At 42.5% G+C, this 24,863-nt stretch overlaps 1 protein-coding gene across 2 annotated transcripts in view; it reads right to left on the bottom strand.

The window, feature by feature from the left end:
* Window positions 1-1,235: 1,235 nt before the first annotated feature.
* LOC124127124 overlaps window positions 1,236-24,863 on the bottom strand; it is an 89,789-nt gene continuing 66,161 nt past the window's right edge. For both annotated transcript variants that reach the window (XM_048382759.1, XM_048382758.1), the window contains one exon: window positions 1,236-5,128. In XM_048382759.1, the coding sequence (XP_048238716.1) occupies window positions 5,030-5,128 (99 nt within the window). In that variant the 3' untranslated portion in view covers window positions 1,236-5,029. The remainder of the gene's footprint in view (window positions 5,129-24,863) is intronic.

The following is a 24,863-nucleotide window of genomic DNA, read 5'->3' as shown; positions in this document are numbered from 1 at the left end:
CTTCATGGGTATTCTACATTTCTGACAACTAAGAAGCATCAAAACATACTGTTACAGGCTTCTTTGGAATCCCAACAATGTAATACAGTTACAACACTGTTTAACAATAAATTACAGTGCCTCTTAACAAGGTATATTGATGATCTGATATTGTTCAATAATAGTCAAATAGCCCATTCTTTTTCAACTGATTTATCCAAATAGAAAAATAAGAGACAATCGAGAGCGCCTTATCATATTGATTTATAGATCAGTGCATAAATACCGACACAAATTATCCAGCGGTGGGGTAGCCTTGTTGTTAAAGCGTTGGCTCCTCACGCAGAAGACCCGGGTTCGATTCCCCACGTGGGTACAATAGCTCATTTGATATTGCTGGAATATTGCTAAACGCAGCTTAAAACCATACTCACTCGCTTTGGCAAGAGGGATGACTTGACACTTTGCAAAAACAGTTGATACATATAATCAAGGGTATTAGTTTGTAAGAGATCTCGGCGAGCGGAGGCCAGTTAACAAGTTGTATTTGTTATCCCTAAATATTTGACACACTGGCAGGTTTCATGTTCCCTGTACTGCACTGATGCTTGTTGAACTCCTACCGGAGAGGTTGCCAAGAGTTATTCCCCTTCAGGTGTTCATGATCTAAAACCTTACTCTGACGCTCCCTGTGCTTAAATCTGAAACTCTCAGTTCTCGTCCAGGAGAATCTTGTAGCCAACAATTAGTATGTGGGTTAACCTCTATGTTCTCATCCCAGATAATTTTAATACACAATTATGATATATGCTTTTCGTTTACAATTACAACGGGGAGGGTTTATGTTGAATATAGTACATAGTACAGAACACTCAAGAGGGCAGGGTTTGTATTCAATATAGTCCCTACTTAATTCAGGAAACTGATTGGGAGATGTATTTGTGTATTGAATATATTGTTTGTTTTCTTCAAAACACAATTGGGGGCGCGGGTGGCCCAGTCGTCTAAGGTGCCGCGATTTACTGTGCAGAGTTGCGTCTCTTGGGCACGCCTGATTGTGGGTTCGAATCTCGGTTCGCCCCGATTATGTTTCTAGGTTTGTCAGCACCATACCCGTTCTCGTGGGTTTTACTGAAGTGGTAAACGTCTGAGACCTGCATCACTCAGGGCTTTCCTCCACAAATTAAGCTGACAGGCCGTGATATAACTGGAATAATTGAATCACTCACTCAGAACACAATTGTAGGAAGGTTGGCATCAAACATTTTTTATATAATTAATTCAGAACGCTACATTGGAGAGAGTATTCAACCATACTGAGTACACATACTTCACTTTCGTCTGAAAACAGAAGTAGTTCAATTCGCAAGATCACCGTTTCAGTGACAGCGATACGTTATGACCTCGACCATGCTGGCAAAACAAACTGACTTCACAACTGTTTGTGAGATGATGCATCATACATTACACACATCTATAGACAACTAACTTATAGTGAGAGTAAGGACCGGCACTAATGCTCAATACGTTTACAGGTTCGTGTCATCAATACAAACAACAGTGCATCACAAATATCACAACACGACATTATCAGCGATATTTTGGAAACAAGAAAAACATGAATACTGGAGAGTTCCTCATAAAATAACAAAAAAAGCCGATACATGCATCCATAGACATATTTTACATGATAATTAACCAATTTCATCATAAGCTCATTTTGATATACAATAAGGTTGATCCTTGCCCTGAAAGTGAAATATGTGGTTGTGGATCAAAGAAGAAAGGTTTTAATATCTGATCCAAAACGAAGCAGGCACAACATGTATCCTGATCTATCTCTGTTTGAAGCTGGTTAAGAAAGTTTTTTTCAACAACACAACACACCCTAAACAGGGTGATAAAAGGACCAAATCCATCATAATAAGCTCCCACTAATACAAGTAAGCAACCCACTCCAAAGAGACTCCCCACTAATATCATGACGTAACCCAACAGCAAAATCAGTTTTGCATTGTCGTAAACCCTTGTTGGTCTCGTTTAATAAAGACGAGAGTAAACAAGCAGCACAACCGCCTCCTTAACATTAGGTGTTCAAAATATACAAATATCAAATTCAAATTTGGCAGAACATTCGAGCTTCTAAGATTTCGATTGAACACATTTTCGAAGGTGGGAAGTTAGATGCAATGTCGAGCTGTCAAGCTTTTCATCTTTCCAAAACGATTTACGAAAGTGAGAAGTTGGAAGCGGTGTTGGTCTTTCAAGCATTCCATCTTTCAAAACTATGTGATCTGTGAAACAAAACCAGGAATCAAAATAAAGCATGAACTGCTGATTTTGATTGATTTTGAAAAAACAAAACGTTTGATACTGTATCGAAAGCTTTGATGATGTTAGTCCTTGAAAAGTATGGTCTCGGCCCAGTTCTTAGAAAACGGATCATCAGACTCATGATCCGCATCAAAATGAAAGATTGAGCAGGCAGGAAGACCCTCTCGCTCCGTATCTCTATCTTTTTGTGGCTGACGTTTTAGGGAATATGGTTATATAAAAAAAAATATAAGGATAAATCTCAACACTACTGAAAATGAAGTTGGACAATATGCTGATAATACCGACATACTGAACAGAATCAAGCTTCAAAGCTACTTTTGACATATTTAAAGAAATATCAGCCTCATGATTAATGTAGATAAAATTAAGCAATTTAATTGGCACAATTACAAATAGTAATGTTAGGCTATGTGAAAAAATACACAATCAGATTGGCATGTAGGCAATTTTGACGTACTAGAGATGTAAACTTAAAACCACAACGAGAGGACCTCTGGGTCGTTAACACCAGAAAAAGACTAAAACATGTTAATAAAGGCGAGCAGGAGGAGAAGAAACTTGGAATTATTTGATAAAATTACGATTGTCAAGACACTTGCATTGTCAACAACAATACATATTTTAGAACATTGCCGAATCCGCCTGAAAGTTAAATAAAAACATTAAATAATATTTTTTGTAACTTCATCTGGAATGACAAACCTGATAACATAAAGAGGATCAATTAAATAATGCAAAAGTTATCTTACGATGATAGATCTCAGTGCTTTTACTGATTCTTTAAAATTGTCATTTCTGAAACAAGCAATATAATCAATATAACTGCAGCCAAAGTATCATATTTTCCATTTCCCCATTTTTTATTTAAGGAGCACGTATCAGAATGCATTATTATGTCGATAACCCATGTTGGAGAGATGTTTTAAATACTTGGGCAAAGTTTTACAGTAGAGTCTTGTTGTTGAAACCCTGGGGCTTAATATTCACTTAAAAGATTCCGACTTAGTGATAAAGCTTTGAGTGAATAGGACGGTACATCCAGTTAAAATCATAGATAACGAAAAAGGTTTAATGAGTTTCCAGGTTTCCAGGACAACTGTGTGTGTGTATAAGCATACGTTTTTAGATCATAACAAATTGTTGATGAACATTCCTCCAAAGACAACGGTATAAGGATCTATACCGAAACGTTACCTTTACAGTAAATAATGAAGTTGTTATCCATAAACTGTATCCGTCAGCTTCAAAGTAATGCCTATCAAACAATTCAACATTCCTCCATCATGAAGGACAGGGTTGAAACACGCCTACAATTTGAACCTTTAGTGCAGGTGTTCAAAGAGCATGTCTTGCACTATCATTAACATCAAATCATAGTAAAGGAGGCCGACAATTTTATGATGCCTTAATTAAAACTAGTAAAGTACTCTATGTATGCTTTAAGTGACAAAGACAACTTACTGAACCTTTGGTGTTGAAGGATATAATTAATCAATGTAGAAAATATAAAAGATATATTAAATCAATTGATTTCCACTATAAATTTATACATGATATGAATGTATGCAAAAGAGGAGCCTGTAGACGTTCATTTCTATGTGCTATGCATCTTAAGTATTCATATATATATCTGTATTTTCTGGTTGATGGGACAAAAAGTTGTCACAAAAGCACTCTTCAATAAGGATGAAATGTTTCATCAGTGTCTGAAGGCCTAAGTTCAACAATTGTATAGAATGGTGCCGTACTACAGTATCATATCCAACACTTCACTTTCTGCTAGATGACATGGGCACTGATCACAGCAACTATTGCAATATATTTACAGTTTTTCTTGAATGTCAACCTTGTGGTACAATATGGAGATATCTAGATGTCTGGCAACATTTTCTTGTTCGAGAATATAGGATTCACGCTTTGCTCAAATCTTAGACAGTATAGAGTGTATAACATTTTTTTTTCTTATTTGTAAACACATTGAATTTAATTCAAATCTGTTAAATATTATTAAGTTGTAGTAGTGCTGGGATCCGTTGTTCGTGGATTCGTGGGTAGTGGATCAATATCCATTGGTGTCTACACTCTCTCTTGGGTGTCACGTGTTTAATGTGAATATAGAGCAAAGGTGTTTAAGGCAGGTTTAAGTTGATATGAATGATTAGAATATAAAGTACAGGTGCTTCTTCACTCTATGTGTTTGCAAGCGTCATATGTTATCCTCAACATATAGTAAGCCTTATAACAGAGTTAAAAGTATAGAAAAGTTAAGCTAATGTACATACAAAAACACTACAATGTTCTCTAAACTCTGAACGATAATCGGCCTTCTTCTTTAACAAAGCTTGCACATACAAAGCAAATATTAGCATTAGGTCAATATAACAAACTCAAATTTCAACATTCAACCTTATTTTCACATGATATATAAATTCGTTTGCTTTTGCCTGACCTAGCCTAAAGTATATCCAGTCTGGTATGGTATATAATACCTAATATGTAGAGTCTGCTGCCTGAAAACGGTGGAACTGTGATGACCATTTCACTAGGTATTTGAAATCATTGATTGGCGCATAACATTCGGCTAACCTGCTGCAAATGTCCCTGGAAGTTGCTGGATAAGACAACTACGTCCTTTTATGTATATCGCCTCAATCAGTTCGCACACTCGTGTTCATTTAGTTCCTCTGCCTAAACCTGTTTGCGTACAAGCTGCTCACGTGGAGGACTTTCCCCAGAGTTTGTTCCACCCTTTCTTCAGACTGCCAGGGATCCATGTGCTCACATCTGGCTTCTTGCTCACATCTGGCTTCCCCTGAAACGACCAATCACAACACTTTTACACAACTCTATATCTTTGTTGAACATCATATATCGATACACACAAACGAAAAGCAAATAATAGTAAACTATTGAAACATTAGCTAAAAAAATACACTTGAATATCTTGTTTGTTTGCTGTTTAACGCCGCTTTCAGCAATGTTCCAGCTATATGACGACGGTCTGTGTAAATAATCGAGTCTGGACCAGACAATCCAGTGATTGACATCATGAGCATCGATCGCAATTGGGATACGATGACATGCATCAACCAAGTCAGCGAGCCTGACCACCCGATCACGTGAGTCGCCTCTTATGACAAGCATAGTCGCCTTTTTACGGCAAGCATGGGTTGCTGAAGACCTATTGCAACTAGGATCTTCCTGGGCAGATATCTACACATATCTATCACGAACATTTTTGTTCAATTCCTTGGACGGTTCCTCGTATAAATGTATTTTCCTACCTCACACAAATCTGGCTTTCCGTTTCTTTTTTTGAAGAGTATATATTGAAACAATTAACCAGTGTACTAATGATTAAGTAAATAATATAATCTGTAGAATGAAGCAGTGGGATCGCCTGTGGTCGCCAAGTCAGAACTTTTCAATTTAAACCACAGTAACTGAAAGCATAAGCAACAATATATGACTTCATGGTCTAAAGACATACAGTCAGCGACAACCTAACTTTAAACATTTCGGGTGACATACATGACTTATTCTCACCTGGGATGTCTACAGGGACATAGAATTAACAAGCAATTGTTAAACCTACAATGTTTCAGAGGAAGAAATATATGAGTTTGACGAGCACAATCTGAAACATATGGTTGATGACAAAAGGTTTATACCCAAGATCACGAGATTTCTGTTACCTCTTGTTCCTGTTCCATATATGTCACGGCCTTTTCCAGCATTCAAAGAAGTATCCCTGGTGGCAAACCGGGCCTCCACCTCCTGTTGCAAAGCAGTTGTCTCTTTCTTCATTTCTTCCCGTGCAGTCCGTAATCTGTCCGTATCACAGTAGAAAGAGTGGCCTCTGACCCCTTGGCTGCTGGTAACATTAACAGTAGGGTTGACCCTGTCCTCTTGGCTGCTGGTAACATTAACATAAGGGTTGAATCTGTCCCACTGGCTGCTTGCAACATTAACAATAGGGTTGCCTCTGTACCAATTGCTGTAGGTAACATTAATAGTAGCGTTGTCTCTGTACCCTTGACTGCTGGCAACATTATTAGTAGGGTTGACCCTGTCACCTTTGTTGCTGGTAACATTAACATAAGGGTTGAATATGTCCTCTTGGCTGCTTGCAACATTAACAGAACAGTTGACCCTGTACCCATTCCTGCTGGTAACATTAACAGAAGGGTTGAATATGTTCTCTTGGCTGCTTGCAACATTAACAGAAGGGTTGACTCTGTACCCATTGCTGCTGGTAATATTAACATAAGGGTTGAATCTGTCCCATTGGCTGCTTGCAACATTAACAATAGGGTTGCCTCTGTACCCATTGCTGCTGGTAACATTAACATAAGGGTTGAATATGTCCTCTTGGCGGATGGCAACATTAACAGTAGGGTTGACTCTGTACCCATTGCTGCTGGTAACATTAACAGAAGGGTTGACCCTGTCACCTTGGCTGCTGGTAACATTAACAGAAGGGTTGAATATGTCCTCTTGGCTGCTTGCAACATTAACAGTAGGGTTGACTCTGTACCCATTGCTGCTGGTAACATTAACATAAGGGTTGAATATGTCCTCTTGGCTGCTTGCAACATTAACAGTAGGGTTGACTCTGTACCCATTGCTGCTCGTAACATTAACATAAGGGTTGAATATGTCCTCTTGTGGATGGTAACATTAACAGTAGGGTTGAATATGTCCTCTTGGCTGCTTGCAACATAAACAGTAGGGTTGACCCTGTCACCTTTGTTGCTGGTAACATTAACATAAGGGTTGAATATGTCCTCTTGGCTGCTTGCAACATTAACAGAAGAGTTGACTCTGTACCCATTCCTGCTGGTAACATTAACATAAGGGTTGAATATGTCCTCTTGGCGGATGGCAACATTAACAGTAGGGTTGACTCTGTACCCATTGCTGCTGGTAACATTAACAGAAGGGTTGACCCTGTCACCTTGGCTGCTGGTAACATTAACAGAAGGGTTGAATATGTCCTCTTGGCTGCTTGCAACATTAACAGTAGGGTTGACTCTGTACCCATTGCTGCTGGTAACATTAACATAAGGGTTGAATATGTCCTCTTGGCTGCTTGCAACATTAACAGTAGGGTTGACTCTGTACCCATTGCTGCTCGTAACATTAACATAAGGGTTGAATATGTCCTCTTGTGGATGGTAACATTAACAGTAGGGTTGAATATGTCCTCTTGGCTGCTTGCAACATTAACAGTAGGGTTGACCCTGTCACCTTTGTTGCTGGTAACATTAACATAAGGGTTGAATATGTCCTCTTGGCTGCTTGCAACATTAACAGAAGAGTTGACTCTGTACCCATTCCTGCTGGTAACATTAACAGAAGGGTTGAATATGTCCTCTTGGCTGCTTGCAACATTAACAGAAGGGTTGACTCTGTCCTCTTGGCTGCTTGCGACATTAACAGTAGGGTTGACTCTGTAACCATTGCTGCTGGCAACTTTAACAGTAGGGTTGAATATGTCCTCTTGGCTGCTGGTAACATTCACAGTAGGGTTAAATATGTCCTCTTGGCTGCTTGCAACATTAACAGAAGGGTTGACTCTGTCCTCTTGGCTGCTTGCAACATTAACAGTAGGGTTGACTCTGTAACCATTGCTACTGGTAACATTAACAGAAGGGTTGACCCTGTCACCTTGGCTGCTGGTAACATTAACAGAAGGGTTGAATATGTCCTCTTGGCTGCTGGCAACATTAACATAAGGGTTGAATCTGTCCAATTGGCTGCTTGCAACATTAACAATAGGGTTGACTCTGTACCCATTGCTGCTGGTAACATGAACATAAGGGTTGAATATGTCCTCTTGGCTGCTGGCAACTTTAACAGTAGGGTTGACTCTGTAACCATTGCTGCTGGTAACATTAACAGAAGGGTTGACCCTGTCACCTTGGCTGCTGGTAACATTAACAGAAGGGTTGAATATGTCCTGTTGGCTCCTTGCAACATTAACAGTAGGGTTCACTCTGTACCCATTGCTGCTGGTAACATTAACAGAAGGGTTGACCCTGTCACCTTGGCTGCTGGTAACATTAACAGAAGGGTTGAATATGTCTTCTTGGCTGCTTGCAACATTAACAGTAGGGTTGTCTCTGTACCCATTGCTGCTGGCAACTTTAACAGTAGGGTTGAATATGTCCTCTTGGCTGCTGGTAACATTCACAGTAGGGTTAAATATGTCCTCTTGGCTGCTTGCAACATTAACTGAAGGGTTGACTCTGTCCTCTTGGCTGCTTGCAACATTAACAGTAGGGTTGACTCTGTACCCATTGCTGCTGGTAACATTAACTTAAGGGTTGAATATGTCCTCTTGGCTGCTGGTAACATTAACAGTAGGGTTGAATATGTCCTCTTGGCTGTTTGCAACATTAACAGTAGGGTTGTCTCTGTACCCTTGACTGCTGGCAACATTATTAGTAGGGTTGACCCTGTCACCTTTGTTGCTGGTAACATTAACATAAGGGTTGAATATGTCCTCTTGGCTGCTTGCAACATTAACAGAAGGGTTGTCTCTGTACCAATTCCTGCTGGTAACATTAACAGAAGGGTTGAATATGTCCTCTTGCTGCTGGCAATATTAACAGAAGGGTTGACTCTGTACCCATTGCTGCTGGTAACATTAAGAGAAGGGTTGACTCTGTCATCTTGGCTGCTGGTAACATTAACAGTAGGGTTGAATCTGTTCCATTGGCTGCTTTCAACATTAACAATAGGGTTTGACTCTGTACCCATTGGTGCTGGGAACATTAAAATACGGGTTGAATATGTCCTCTTGGCTGCTGGCAACATTACAGTAGGGTTGCCTATGTAACCATTGCTGCTGGTAACATTAACAGAAAGGTTGACCCTGTCACCTTGGCAGCTGGTCACATTAACAGAAGGGTTGAATATGTCCTCTTGGCTGCTTGCAACATTAACAGTAGGGTTGACTCTGTACCCATTGCTGCTGGTAACATTAACAGAAGGGTTGAATATGTCCTCTTGGCTGCTGGTAACATTAACAGTAGGGTTGTCTCTGTACCCTTGACTGCTGGCAACATTATTAGTAGGGTTGACCCTGTCACCTTTGTGGCTGGTAACATTAATATAAGGGTTGAATATGTACTCTTGGCTGCTGGTTACATTAACAGAAGGGTTGAATATGTCCTCTTGGCTGTTGGCAACTTTAACAGTAGGGTTGCCTCTGTAACCATTGCTGCTGGTAACATTTACAGAAGGGTTGACCCTGTCACCTTGGCTGCTGGTAACATTAACAGAAGGGTTGAATATCTCCTCTTGGCTGCTTGCAACATTAACAGAAGAGTTGACTCTGTACCCATTGCTGCTGGTAACATTAACAGAAGGGTTGACCCTGTCACCTTGGCTGCTGGTAACATTAACAGAAGGGTTGAATATGTCCTCTTGGCTGCTTGCAACATTAACAGTAGGGTTGACTCTGTAACCATTGCTACTGGTAACATTAACAGAAGGGTTAACCCTGTCACCTTGGCTGCTGGTAACATTAACAGAAGGGTTGACTCTGTCCTCTTGGCTGCTTGCAACATTAACAGTAGGGTTGACTCTGTAACCATTGCTACTGGTAACATTAACAGAAGGGTTGACCCTGTCACCTTGGCTGCTGGTAACATTAACAGAAAGGTTGAATATGTCTTCTTGGCTGCTTGCAACATTAACAGTAGGGTTGTCTCTGTACCCATAGCTGTTGGCAACTTTAACAGTAGGGTTGAATATGTCCTCTTGGCTGCTGGTAACATTCACAGTAGGGTTGAATATGTCCTCTTGGCTGCTTGCAACATTAACAGTAGGGTTGTCTCTGTACCCTTGACTGCTGGCAACATTATTAGTATGGTTGACCCTGTCACCTTTGTTGCTGGTAACATTAACAGAAGGGTTGAATATGTCCTCTTGGCTGCTGGCAACATTAACAGTAGGGTTGACTCTGTACCCATTGCTGCTGGTAACATTAACAGAAGGGTTGAATATGTCCTCTTGGCTGCTGGCAACATTAACAGTAGGGTTGACTCTGTACCCATAGCTGTTGGCAACTTTAACAGTAGGGTTGAATATGTCCTCTTGGCTGCTGGTAACATTCACAGTAGGGTTGAATATGTCCTCTTGGCTGCTGGCAACATTAACAGAAGGGTTGACTCTGTACCCATTGCTGCTGGTAACATTATGAGAAGGGTTGACTCTGTCCTCTTGGCTGCTGGTAACATTAACAGAAGGGTTGAATCTGTCGCATTGGCTGCTTGCAACATTAACAGAAGGGTTGACTCTGTACCCATTCCTGCTGGTAACATTAACAGAAGGGTTGAATATGTCCTCTTGGCTGCTTGCAACATTAACAGTAGGGTTCACTCTGTACCCATTGCTGCTGGTAACATTAACAGAAGGGTTGACCCTGTCACCTTGGCTGCTGGTAACATTAACAGAAGTGTTGAATATGTCTTCTTGGCTGCTTGCAACATTAACAGTGGGGTTGTCTCTATACCCATTGCTGCTGGCAACTTTAACAGTAGGGTTGAATATGTCATCTTGGCTGCTGGTAACATTCACAGTAGGGTTGAATATGTCCTCTTGGCTGCTGGTAACATTCACAGTAGGGTTGAATATGTCCTCTTGACTGCTTGCAACATTAACAGTAGGGTTGACTCTGTAACCATTGCTACTGGTAACATTAACAGAAGGGTTGACCCTGTCACCTTGGCTGCTGGTAACATTAACAGAAGGGTTGAATATGTCTTCTTGGCTGCTTGCAACATTAACAGTAGGGTTGTCTCTGTACCCATTGCTGCTGGCACCTTTAACAGTAGGGTTGAATATGTCCTCTTGGCTGCTGGTACCATTTACATAAGGGTTGAATCTGTCCCATTGGCTGCTTGCAACATTAACAATAGGGTTGACTCTGTACCCATTGCTGCTGGTAACATTAACATAAGGATTGAATATGTCCTCTTGGCTGCTTGTAACATTAACAGTAAGGTTGACTCTGTAACCATTGCTGCTGGTAACATTAACAGAAGGGTTGACCCTGTCACCTTGGCTGCTGGTAACATTAACAGAAGGGTTGAATATGTCCTGTTGGCTGCTTGCAACATTAACAGTAGGGTTCACTCTGTACCCATTGCTGCTGGTAACATTAACAGAAGGGTTGACCCTGTCACCTTGGCTGCTGGTAACATTAACAGAAGGGTTGAATATCTCCTCTTGGCTGCTTGCAACTTTAACAGAAGGGTTGACTCTGTACCCATTGCTGCTGGTAACATTAAGAGAAGGGTTGACTCTGTCCTCTTGGCTTCTGGTAACATTAACATAAGGGTTGAATCTGTCCCATTGGCTGCTTGCAACATTAATAATAGGGTTGACTCTGTACCCATTGCTGCTGGTAACATTAACAGAAGGGTTGACCCTGTCACCTTGGCTGCTGGTATCATTAACAGAAGGGTTGAATATGTCCTCTTGGCTGCTTGCAACATTAACAGTAGGGTTGACTCTGTACCCATTGCTGCTGGTAACATTAACAGAAGGGGTGAATATGTCCTCTTGGCTGCTGGTAACATTAACAGTAGGGTTGTCGCTGTACCCTTGACTGCTGGCAACATTATTAGTAGGGTTGACCCTGTCACCTTTGTGGCTGGTAACATTAACATAAGGGTTGAATATGTCCTCTTGGCTGCTGGTTACATTAACAGAATGGTTGAATATGTCCTCTTGGCTGCTTGCAACATTAACAGTAGGGTTGTCTCTGTACTCTTGACTGCTGGCAACATTATTAGTAGGGTTGACCCTGTCATCTTTGTGGCTGGTAACATTAACATAAGGGTTGAATATGTCCTCTTGGCTGCTTGCAACATTAACAGTAAGGTTGACTCTGTACCCATTCATGCTGGTAACATTAACAGAAGGGTTGAATATGTCCTCTTGGCTTCTTGCAACAATAACAGTAGGGTTGACTCTGTACCCTTGACTGCTTGCAACAGTAACACAAGGGTTGACTCTGTACTGGTGGCTGCTTGCAACATTAACAGTAGGGTTGACTCTGTACCCATTGCTGCTGGTAACATTAACAGAAGGGTTGAATCTGTCCTCTTGGCTGCTTGCAACAGTAACAGTAGGGTTGACTCTGTACCCTTGACTGCTTGCAACATTAACACAAGGGTTGACTCTGTACTGGTGGCTTCTGGTAACATTAACAGTACGGTTGAATCTGTCCTCTTGGCTGCTGGCAACATTAACAGAAGGGTTGACTCTGTACCCATTGCTGCTGGCAACATTAACAGAAGGGTTGAATATGTCCTCTTGACTGCTTGCAACATTAACAGTAGGGTTGACTCTCTACCCATTGCTGCTGGCAACTTTAACAGTAGGGTTGACTCTGTATCCATTGCTGCTGGTAACATTAACAGAAGGGTTGAATCTGTCCTCTTGGCTGCTGGTAACACTAACAGAAGGGTTGACTCTGTACTGGTGGCTGCTTGCAACATTAACAGTAGGGTTGACTCTGTACCCATTGCTGCTGGTAACATTAACAGAAGGGTTGACTCTGTACTGGTGGCTGCTTGCAACATTAACAGTAGGGTTGACTCTGTACCCATTGCTGCTGGTAACATTTACAGAAGGGTTGACTCTGTCCTGTTGATTCCTGGCAACATTAACAGAAGGGTTGACTCTGTCCTCTTGGCTGCTTGCAACATTAACAGTAGGGTTGAATCTGTAACCATTGCTGCTTGCAACATTAACAGTAGGGTTGTCTCTGTACCCTTGACTGCTGGCAACATTGTTAGTAGGGTTGACCCTGTCACCTTTGTTGCTGGTAACATTAACATAAGGGTTGAATATGTCCTCTTGGCTGCTTGCAACATTAAAAGTAGTGTTGTCTCTGTACCTATTGCTGCTGGCAACTTTAACAGTAGGGTTGAATATGTCCTCTTGGCTGCTGGTAACATTAACAGTAGGGTTGAATATGTCCTCTTGGCTGCTTGCAACATTAACAGTAGGGTTGACTCCGTACCCATTGCTGCTGGTAACATTAACAGAAGGGTTGACTCTGTTTTGTTGGCTGCTTGCAACATTAGCAGAAGGGTTGACTCTGTCCTCTTCGCTGCTTGCAACATTAACAATAGGGTTGACTCTGTAACCTTTGCTGCTGTTAACATTATTAGTAGGGTTGACCCTGTCACCTTTGTTGCTGGTAACATTAACATAAGGGTTGAATATGTCCTCTTGGCTGCTTGCAACATTAACAACAGAATTGACTCTGTACCCATTCCTGCTGGTAACATTAACAGAAGGGTTGAATATGTCCTCTTGGCTGCTTGCAACATTAACAGAAGGGTTGACTCTGTACCCATTGCTGCTGGTAACATTAACATAAGGGTTGAATCTGTCCAATTGGCTGCTTGCAACATTAACAATAGGGTTGACTCTGTACCCATTGCTGCTTGTAACATTAACATAAGGGTTAAATATGTCCTCTTGGCTGCTTGCAACAGTAACAGTAGGGTTGACTCTGTACCCTTGACTGCTTGCAACAGTAACACAAGGGTTGACTCTGTACTGGTGGCTTCTGGTAACATTAACAGTACGGTTGAATCTGTCCTCTTGGCTGCTGGCAACATTAACAGAAGGGTTGACTCTGTACCCATTGCTGCTGGTAACATTAACAGAAGGGTTGAATATGTCATCTTGACTGCTTGCAACATTAACAGTAGGGTTGACTCTGTACCCATTGCTGCTGATAACATTAACAGAAGGGTTGACCTTGTCACCTTGGCTGCTGGTAACATTAACCGAAGGGTTGAATATGTCCTGTTGGCTGCTTGCAACATTAACAGTAAGATTGTCTCTGTACCCTTGACTGCTTGCAACATTATTAGTAGGGTTGACCCTGTCACCTTTGTTGCTGGTAACATTAACAGAAGGGTTGAATATGTCCTCTTGGCTGCTTGCAACATTAACAGTAGTGTTGTCTCTGTACCCTTGACTGCTGGCAACATTATTAGTAGGGTTGACTCTGTAACCATTGCTGCTAATGACATTAACAGAAGGGTTGAATATGTCCTCTTGGCTGCTGATAACATTAACAGTAGGGTTAAATATGTCCTCTTGGCTGCTTGCAACATTACCATTTGGGTTGTCTCTGTACCCTTGACTGCTGGCAACATTATTAGTAGGGTTGACCCTGTCACCTTTGTTGCTGGTAAAATTAACAGAAGGGTTGAATATGTCCTCTTGGCTGCTTGCAACATTAACAGAAGAGTGGACTCTGTACCCATTCATGCTGGTAACATTAACAGAAGGGTTGAATATGTCCTCTTGGCTGCTGGCAACATTAACAGTAGGGTTGACCCTGTCACCTTTGTTGCTGGTAACATTAACAGAAGGGTTGAAAATGTCCTCTTGGCTGCTGGCAACATTATTAGTAGGGTTGACCCTGTCACCTTTGTTGCTGGTAACATTAACATAAGGGTTGAATATGTCCTCTTGGCTGCTTGCAACATTAACAGAAGAGTGGACTCTGTACCCATTCATGCTGGTAACATTAACAGAAGGGTTGAATATGTCCTCTTGGCTGCTGGTAACATTAACAGTAGGGTTGACCATGTCACCTTTGCTGCTGGTAACATTAACAGAAGGGTTGAAAATGTCCTCTTGGCTGCTGGCAACATTATTAGTAGGGTTGACCCTGTCACCTTTGTTGCTGGTAACATTAACATAAGGGTTGAATATGTCCTCTTGGCTGCTTGCAACATTAACAGAAGAGTGGACTCTGTACCCATTCATGCTGGTAACATTAACAGAAGGGTTGAATATGTCCTCTTGGCTGCTGGTAACATTAACAGTAGGGTTGAATATGTCCTCTTGGCTGCTTGCAACATTAACAGTAGGGTTGTCTCTGTACCCTTGACTGCTGGCAACATTATTAGTAGGGTTGACCCTGTCTCCTTTGTTGCTGGTAACATTATCATAAGGGTTGAATATGTCCTCTTGGCTGCTTGCAACATTAACAGAAGAGTGGACTCTGTACCCATTCATGCTGGTAACATTAACAGAAGGGTTGAATATGTCCTTTTGGCTGCTTGCAACATTAACAGTAGGGTTGAATATGTCCTCTTGGCTGCTTGCAACATTAACAGTAGGGTTGACTCCGTACCCATTGCTGCTGGTAACATTAACAGAAGGGTTGACTCTGTCTTGTTGGCTGCTTGCAACATTAGCAGAAGGGTTGACTCTGTCCTCTTCGCTGCTTGCAACATTAACAATAGGGTTGACTCTGTAACCTTTGCTGCTGTTAACATTATTAGTAGGGTTGACCCTGTCACCTTTGTTGCTGGTAACATTAACATAAGGGTTGAATATGTCCTCTTGGCTGCTTGCAACATTAACAAAAGAATTGACTCTGTACCCATTCCTGCTGGTAACATTAACAGAAGGGTTGAATATGTCCTCTTGGCTGCTTGCAACATTAACAGAAGGGTTGACTCTGTACCCATTGCTGCTGGTAACATTAACATAAGGGTTGAATCTGTCCAATTGGCTGCTTGCAACATTAACATTAGGGTTGACTCTGTACCCATTGCTGCTGGTAACATTAACATAAGGGTTGAATATGTCCTCTTGGCTGCTGGCAACATTAACAGTAGGGTTGACTCTGTAACCATTGCTGCTGGTAACATTAACAGAAGGGTTGACCCTGTCACCTTGGCTGCTTGTAACATTAACAAAAGGGTTGAATATGTCCTCTTGGCTGCTTGCAACACTAACAGTAGGGTTGACTCTGTACCCATTGCTGCTGGTGACATTAACAGAAGGGTTGAATATGTCCTCTTGGCTGCTGGTAACATTAACAGTAGGGTTAAATATGTCCTCTTGGCTGCTTGCAACATTAACAGAAGAGTGGACTCTGTACCCATTCATGCTGGTAACATTAACAGAAGGGTTGAATATGTCCTCTTGGCTGCTGGCAACATTAACAGTAGGGTTTACCCTGTCACCTTGTTGCTGGTAACATTAACAGAAGGGTTGAAAATGTCCTCTTGGCTGCTGGCAACATTATTAGTAGGGTTGACCCTGTCACCTTTGTTGCTGGTAACATTAACATAAGGGTTGAATATGTCCTCTTGGCTGCTGGTAACATTAACAGTAGGGTTGAATATGTCCTCTTGGCTGCTTGCAACATTAACAGTAGGGTTGTCTCTGTACCCTTGACTGCTGGCAACATTATTAGTAGGGTTGACCCTGTCACCTTTGTTGCTGGTAACATTAACATAAGGGTTGAATATGTCCTCTTGGCTGCTTGCAACATTAACAGAAGAGTGGACTCTGTACCCATTCATGCTGGTAACATTAACAGAAGGGTTGAATATGTCCTTTTGGCTGCTTGCAACATTAACAGTAGGGTTGACCCTGTCACCTTGGCTGCTGGTAACATTAACAGTAGGGTTGAATATGTCCTTTTGGCTGCTTGCAACAGTAACAGTAGGGTTGACTCTGTACCCTTGACTGCTTGCAACAGTAACACAAGGGTTGACTCTGTACTGGTGGCTGCTTGCAACATTAACAGTAGGGTTGACTCTGTACCCATTGCTACTGATAACATTAACAGAAGGGTTGAATCTGTCCTCTTGGCTGCTGGCAACATTAACAGAAGGGTTGACTCTGTACCCATTGCTGCTGGTAACATTAACAGAAGGGTTGAATATGTCCTCTTGGCTGCTTGCAACAGTAACAGTAGGGTTGACTCTGTACCCTTGACTGCTTGCAACAGTAACACAAGGGTTGACTCTGTACTGGTGGCTTCTGGTAACATTAACAGTACGGTTGAATCTGTCCTCTTGGCTGCTGGCAACATTAACAGAAGGGTTGACTATGTACCCATTGCTGCTGGTAACATTAACAGAAGGGTTGAATATGTCATCTTGACTGCTTGCAACATTAACAGTAGGGTTGACTCTGTATCCATTGCTGCTGATAACATTAACAGAAGGGTTGACCCTGTCACCTTGGCTGCTGGTAACATTAACAGAAGGGTTGAATATGTCGTGTTGGCTGCTGGCAACATTAACAGTAGGGTTGACTCTGTACCCATTGCTGCTGGCAACCTTAACAGTAGGGTTGTCTCTGTACCCATTGCTGCTGGTAACATTAACAGTAGGGTTGACCCTGTCACCTTTGTTGCTGGTAACATTAACATAAGGGTTGAATATGTCCTCTTGGCTGCTTGCAACATTAACAGAAGAGTGGACTCTGTACCCATTCATGCTGGTAACATTAACAGAAGGGTTGAATATGTCCTTTTGGTTGCTTGCAACATTAACAGTAGGGTTGACCCTGTCACCTTGGCTGCTGGTAACATTAACAGAAGGGTTGAATATGTCCTTTTGGCTGCTTGCAACAGTAACAGTAGGGTTGACTATGTACCCTTGACTGCTTGCAACAGTAACACAAGGGTTGACTCTGTACTGGTGGCTGCTTGCAACATTAACAGTAGGGTTGACTCTGTACTCATTGCTGCTGATAACATTAACAGAAGGGTTGAATCTGTCCTCTTGGCTGCTGGCAACATTAACAGAAGGGTTGACTCTGTACCCATTGCTGCTGGTAACATTAACAGAAGGGTTGAATATGTCCTCTTGGCTGTTTGCAACAGTAACAGTAGGGTTGACTCTGTACCCTTGACTGCTTGCAACAGTAACACAAGGGTTGACTCTGTACTGGTGGCTTCTGGTAACATTAACAGTAGGGTTGACTCTGTACCCATTGCTGCTGGTAACATTAACAGAAGGGTTGAATATGTCATCTTGACTGCTTGCAACATTAACAGTAGGGTTGACTCTGTATCCATTGCTGCTGATAACATTAACAGAAGGGTTGACCCTGTCACCTTGGCTGCTGGTAACTTTAACAGAAGGGTTGAATATGTCCTGTTGGCTGCTTGCAACATTAACAGTAGGGTTGACTCTGTACCCATTGCTGCTGGCAACTTTAACAGTAGGGTTGACTCTGTACCCATTGCTGCTGGTAACATTAACAGTAGGGTTGACCCTGTCACCTTGGCTGCTGGTAACATTAACAGAAGGGTTGAATATGTCCTCTTGGCTGCTTGCAACATTAACAGTAGGGTTGACTGTGTACCCATTGCTGCTGGCAACTTTAACAGTAGGGTTGACTCTGTATCCATTGCTGCTGGTAACATTAACAGAAGGGTTGAATCTGTCCTCTTGGCTGCTGGTAACATTAACAGAAGGGTTGACTCTGTACTGGTGGCTGCTTGCAACATTAACAGTAGGGTTGACTCTGTACCCATTGCTGCTGGTAACATTAACAGAAGGGTTGACTCTGTACTGGTGGCTGCTGGTTACATTATCAATAGGGTTGACTCTGTCCTCTTGGCTGCTGGTAACATTATCAAAAGGGTTGACTCTGTCCTCTTGGCTGCTGGTAACATTATCAATAGGGTTCACTCTGTCCTCTTGGCTGCTGGTAACATTATCAATAGGGTTCACTCTGTCCTCTTGGCTGCTGGTAACATTATCAATAGGGTTGACTCTGTCCTCTTGACTGCTGGTAACATTATCAATAGGGTTGACTCTGTCCTCTTGGCTGCTGGTAACATTATCAATAGGGTTGACTCTGTCCTCTTGGCTGCTGGTAACATTATCAATAGGGTTGACTCTGTCCTCTTGGCTGCTGGTAACATTATCAATAGGGTTGACACTGTCCTCTTGGCTGCTTGTAACATTATCAATAGGGTTGACTCTGTCCTCTTGGCTGCAGGTAACATTATCAATAGGGTTGACTCTGTCCCCTTGGCTGCTGGTAACATTATCAATAGGGTTGACTCTGTCACCTTGGCTGCTGGTAACATTAACATAAGGGTTAAATATGTCCTCTTGGCTGCTGGCAACATTAACATTAGGGTTGACTCTGTAACCATTGCAGCTGGTAACATTAACAGAAGGGTTGACCCTGTCACCTTGGCTACTGGTAACATTAACAGAAGGGTTGAATATGTCCTCTTGGCTGCTTGCAACATTAACAGTAGGGTTGACTCTGTACCCATTGCTGCTGGTAACATTAACATAAGGGTTGAATATGTCCTCTTGGCTGCTGGTAACATTAACAGTAGGGTTAAATATGTCCTCTTGGCTGCTTGCAACATTAACAGTAGGGTTGTCTCTGTACCCTTGACTGCTGGCAACATTATGAGTAGGGTTGACCCTTTCACCTTTGTTGCTGGTAAAATTAACATAAGGGTTGAATATGTCCTCTTGGCTGCTTGCAACATTAACAGAAGAGTGGACTCTGTACCCATTCATGCTGGTAACATTAACAGAAGGGTTGAATATGTCCTCTTGGCTGCTGGCAACATTAACAGTAGGGTTGACCCTGTCACCTTTGTTGCTGGTAACATTAACAGAAGGGTTGAAAATGTCCTCTTGGCTGCTGGCAACATTATTAGTAGGGTTGACCCTGTCACCTTTGTTGCTGGTAACATTAACATAAGGGTTGAATATGTCCTCTTGGCTGCTTGCAACATTAACAGAAGAGTGGACTCTGTACCCATTCATGCTGGTAACATTAACAGAAGGGTTGAATATGTCCTCTTGGCTGCTGGTAACATTAACAGTAGGGTTGAATATGTCCTCTTGGCTGCTTGCAACATTAACAGTAGGGTTGTCTCTGTACCCTTGACTGCTGGCAACATTATTAGTAGGGTTGACCCTGTCACCTTTGTTGCTGGTAACATTAACATAAGGGTTGAATATGTCCTTTTGGCTGCTTGCAACATTAACAGTAGGGTTGACCCTGTCACCTTGGCTGCTGGTAATATTAACAGAAGGGTTGAATATGTCCTTTTGGCTGCTTGCAACAGTAACAGTAGGGTTGACTCTGTACCCTTGACTGCTTGCAACAGTAACACAAGGGTTGACTCTGTACTGGTGGCTGCTTGCAACATTAACAGTAGGGTTGACTCTGTACCCATTGCTGCTGATAACATTAACAGAAGGGTTGAATCTGTCCTCTTGACTCTGTACCCATTGCTGCTGGTAACATTAACAGAAGGGTTGAATATGTCCTCTTGGCTGCTTGCAACAGTAACAGTAGGGTTGACTCTGTACCCTTGACTGCTTGCAACAGTAACACAAGGGTTGACTCTGTACTGGTGGCTTCTGGTAACATTAACAGTACGGTTGAATCTGTCCTCTTGGCTGCTGGCAACATTAACAGAAGGGTTGACTCTGTACCCATTGCTGCTGGTAACATTAACAGAAGGGTTGAATATGTCATCTTGACTGCTTGCAACATTAACAGTAGGGTTGACTCTGTACCCATTGCTGCTGATAACATTAACAGAAGGGTTGACCCTGTCACCTTGGCTGCTGGTAACATTAACAGTAGGGTTGAATATGTCCTCTTGGCTGCTTGCAACATTAACAGTAGGGTTGACTCTGTACCCATTGCTGCTGGCAACTTTAACAGTAGGGTTGACTCTGTACCCATTGCTGCTTGTAACATTAACAGTAGGGTTGACCCTGTCACCTTGGCTGCTGATAACATTAACAGAAGGGTTGAATATGTCCTCTTGGCTGCTTGCAACATTAACAGTAGGGTTGACTCTGTACCCATTGCTGCTGGCAAATTTAACAGTAGGGTTGACTCTGTATCCATTGCTGCTGGTAGCATTAACAGTAGGGTTGAATCTGTCCTCTTGGCTGCTGTTAACATTAACAGAAGGGTTGACTCTGTACTGGTGGCTGCTGGTTACATTATCAATAGGGTTGACTGTGTCCTCTTGGCTGCTGGTAACATAATCAAAAGGGTTGACTCTGTCCTCTTGGCTGCTGGTAACATTATCAATAGGGTTCACTCTGTCCTCTTGGCTGCTGGTAACATTATCAATAGGGTTCACTCTGTCCTCTTGGCTGCTGGTAACATTATCAATAGGGTTGACTCTGTCCTCTTGACTGCTGGTAACATTATCAATAGGGTTGACTCTGTCCTCTTGGCTGCTGGTAACATTAACAGAAGGGTTGACTCTGTACTGGTGGCTGCTTGCAACATTAACAGTAGGGTTGACTCTGTACCCATTGCTGCTGGTAACATTAACAGAAGGGTTGAATATGTCCTCTTGGCTGCTGGTAACATTAACAGTAGGGTTGAATATGTCCTCTTGGCTGCTTGCAACATTAACAGTAGGGTTGTCTCTGTACCCTTGACTGCTGGCAACATTATTAGTAGGGTTGACCCTGTCACCTTTGTTGCTGGTAACATTAACATAAGGGTTGAATATGTCCTTTTGGCTGCTTGCAACATTAACAGTAGGGTTGACCCTGTCACCTTGGCTGCTGGTAACATTAACAGAAGGGTTGAATATGTCCTTTTGGCTGCTTGCAACAGTAACAGTAGGGTTGACTCTGTACCCTTGACTGCTTGCAACAGTAACACAAGGGTTGACTCTGTACTGGTGGCTGCTTGCAACATTAACAGTAGGGTTGACTCTGTACCCATTGCTGCTGATAACATTAACAGAAGGGTTGAATCTGTCCTCTTGACTCTGTACCCATTGCTGCTGGTAACATTAACAGAAGGGTTGAATATGTCCTCTTGGCTGCTTGCAACAGTAACAGTAGGGTTGACTCTGTACCCTTGACTGCTTGCAACAGTAACACAAGGGTTGACTCTGTACTGGTGGCTTCTGGTAACATTAACAGTACGGTTGAATCTGTCCTCTTGGCTGCTGGCAACATTAACAGAAGGGTTGACTCTGTACCCATTGCTGCTGGTAACATTAACAGAAGGGTTGAATATGTCATCTTGACTGCTTGCAACATTAACAGTAGGGTTGACTCTGTACCCATTGCTGCTGATAACATTAACAGAAGGGTTGACCCTGTCACCTTGGCTGCTGGTAACATTAACATAAGGGTTGAATATGTCCTCTTGGCTGCTTGCAACATTAACAGTAGGGTTGACTCTGTACCCATTGCTGCTGGCAACTTTAACAGTAGGGTTGACTCTGTACCCATTGCTGCTTGTAACATTAACAGTAGGGTTGACCCTGTCACCTTGGCTGCTGATAACATTAACAGAAGGGTTGAATATGTCCTCTTGGCTGCTTGCAACATTAACAGTAGGGTTGACTCTGTACCCATTGCTGCTGGCAAATTTAACAGTAGGGTTGACTCTGTATCCATTGCTGCTGGTAGCATTAACAGTAGGGTTGAATCTGTCCTCTTGGCTGCTGTTAACATTAACAGAAGGGTTGACTCTGTACTGGTGGCTGCTGGTTACATTATCAATAGGGTTGACTGTGTCCTCTTGGCTGCTGGTAACATAATCAAAAGGGTTGACTCTGTCCTCTTGGCTGCTGGTAACATTATCAATAGGGTTCACTCTGTCCTCTTGGCTGCTGGTAACATTATCAATAGGGTTCACTCTGTCCTCTTGGCTGCTGGTAACATTATCAATAGGGTTGACTCTGTCCTCTTGACTGCTGGTAACATTATCAATAGGGTTGACTCTGTCCTCTTGGCTGCTGGTAACATTAACAGAAGGGTTGACTCTGTACTGGTGGCTGCTTGCAACATTAACAGTAGGGTTGACTCTGTACCCATTGCTGCTGGTAACATTAACAGAAGGGTTGACTCTGTACTGGTGGCTGCTGGTTACATTATCAATAGGGTTGACTCTGTCCTCTTGGCTGCTGGTAACATTATCAAAAGGGTTGACTCTGTCCTCTTGGCTGCTGGTAACATTATCAATAGGGTTCACTCTGTCCTCTTGGCTGCTGGTAACATTATCAATAGGGTTCACTCTGTCCTCTTGGCTGCTGGTAACATTATCAATAGGGTTGACTCTGTCCTCTTGACTGCTGGTAACATTATCAATAGGGTTGACTCTGTCCTCTTGGCTGCTGGTAACATTATCAATAGGGTTGACTCTGTCCTCTTGGCTGCTGGTAACATTATCAATAGGGTTGACTCTGTCCTCTTGGCTGCTGGTAACATTATCAATAGGGTTGACACTGTCCTCTTGGCTGCTTGTAACATTATCAATAGGGTTGACTCTGTCCTCTTGGCTGCAGGTAACATTATCAATAGGGTTGACTCTGTCCCCTTGGCTGCTGGTGACATTATCAATAGGGTTGACTCTGTCACCTTGGCTGCTGGTAACATTAACATAAGGGTTAAATATGTCCTCTTGGCTGCTGGCAACATTAACATTAGGGTTGACTCTGTAACCATTGCAGCTGGTAACATTAACAGAAGGGTTGACCCTGTCACATTGGCTACTGGTAACATTAACAGAAGGGTTGAATATGTCCTCTTGGCTGCTTGCAACATTAACAGTAGGGTTGACTCTGTACCCATTGCTGCTGGTAACATTAACAGAAGGGTTGAATATGTCCTCTTGGCTGCTGGTAACATTAACAGTAGGGTTAAATATGTCCTCTTGGCTGCTTGCAACATTAACAGTAGGGTTGTCTCTGTACCCTTGACTGCTGGCAACATTATGAGTAGGGTTGACCCTGTCACCTTTGTTGCTGGTAAAATTAACATAAGGGTTGAATATGTCCTCTTGGCTGCTTGCAACATTAACAGAAGAGTGGACTCTGTACCCATTCATGCTGGTAACATTAACAGAAGGGTTGAATATGTCCTCTTGGCTGCTGGCAACATTAACAGTAGGGTTGACCCTGTCACCTTGTTGCTGGTAACATTAACAGAAGGGTTGAAAATGTCCTCTTGGCTGCTGGCAACATTATTAGTAGGGTTGACCCTGTCACCTTTGTTGCTGGTAACATTAACATAAGGGTTGAATATGTCCTCTTGGCTGCTTGCAACATTAACAGAAGAGTGGACTCTGTACCCATTCATGCTGGTAACATTAACAGAAGGGTTGAATATGTCCTCTTGGCTGCTGGTGACATTAACAGTAGGGTTGAATATGTCCTCTTGGCTGCTTGCAACATTAACAGTAGGGTTGTCTCTGTACCCTTGACTGCTGGCAACATTATTAATAGGGTTGACCCTGTCACCTTTGTTGCTGGTAACATTAACATAAGGGTTGAATATGTCCTTTTGGCTGCTTGCAACATTAACAGTAGGGTTGACCCTGTCACCTTGGCTGCTGGTAACATTAACAGAAGGGTTGAATATGTCCTTTTGGCTGCTTGCAACAGTAACAGTAGGGTTGACTCTGTACCCTTGACTGCTTGCAACAGTAACACAAGGGTTGACTCTGTACTGGTGGCTGCTTGCAACATTAACAGTAGGGTTGACTCTGTACCCATTGCTGCTGATAACATTAACAGAAGGGTTGAATCTGTCCTCTTGACTCTGTACCCATTGCTGCTGGTAACATTAACAGAAGGGTTGAATATGTCCTCTTGGCTGCTTGCAACAGTAACAGTAGGGTTGACTCTGTACCCTTGACTGCTTGCAACAGTAACACAAGGGTTGACTCTGTACTGGTGGCTTCTGGTAACATTAACAGTACGGTTGAATCTG

The sequence above is a fragment of the Haliotis rufescens genome, unplaced genomic scaffold (assembly GCF_023055435.1).
Source record: "Haliotis rufescens isolate VD_foot unplaced genomic scaffold, xgHalRufe1.0.p SCAF_41, whole genome shotgun sequence".
NCBI classification, from domain to species: Eukaryota; Metazoa; Mollusca; class Gastropoda; order Lepetellida; family Haliotidae; genus Haliotis; species Haliotis rufescens.
This window is presented reverse-complemented; position numbering and strand designations above follow the sequence as displayed.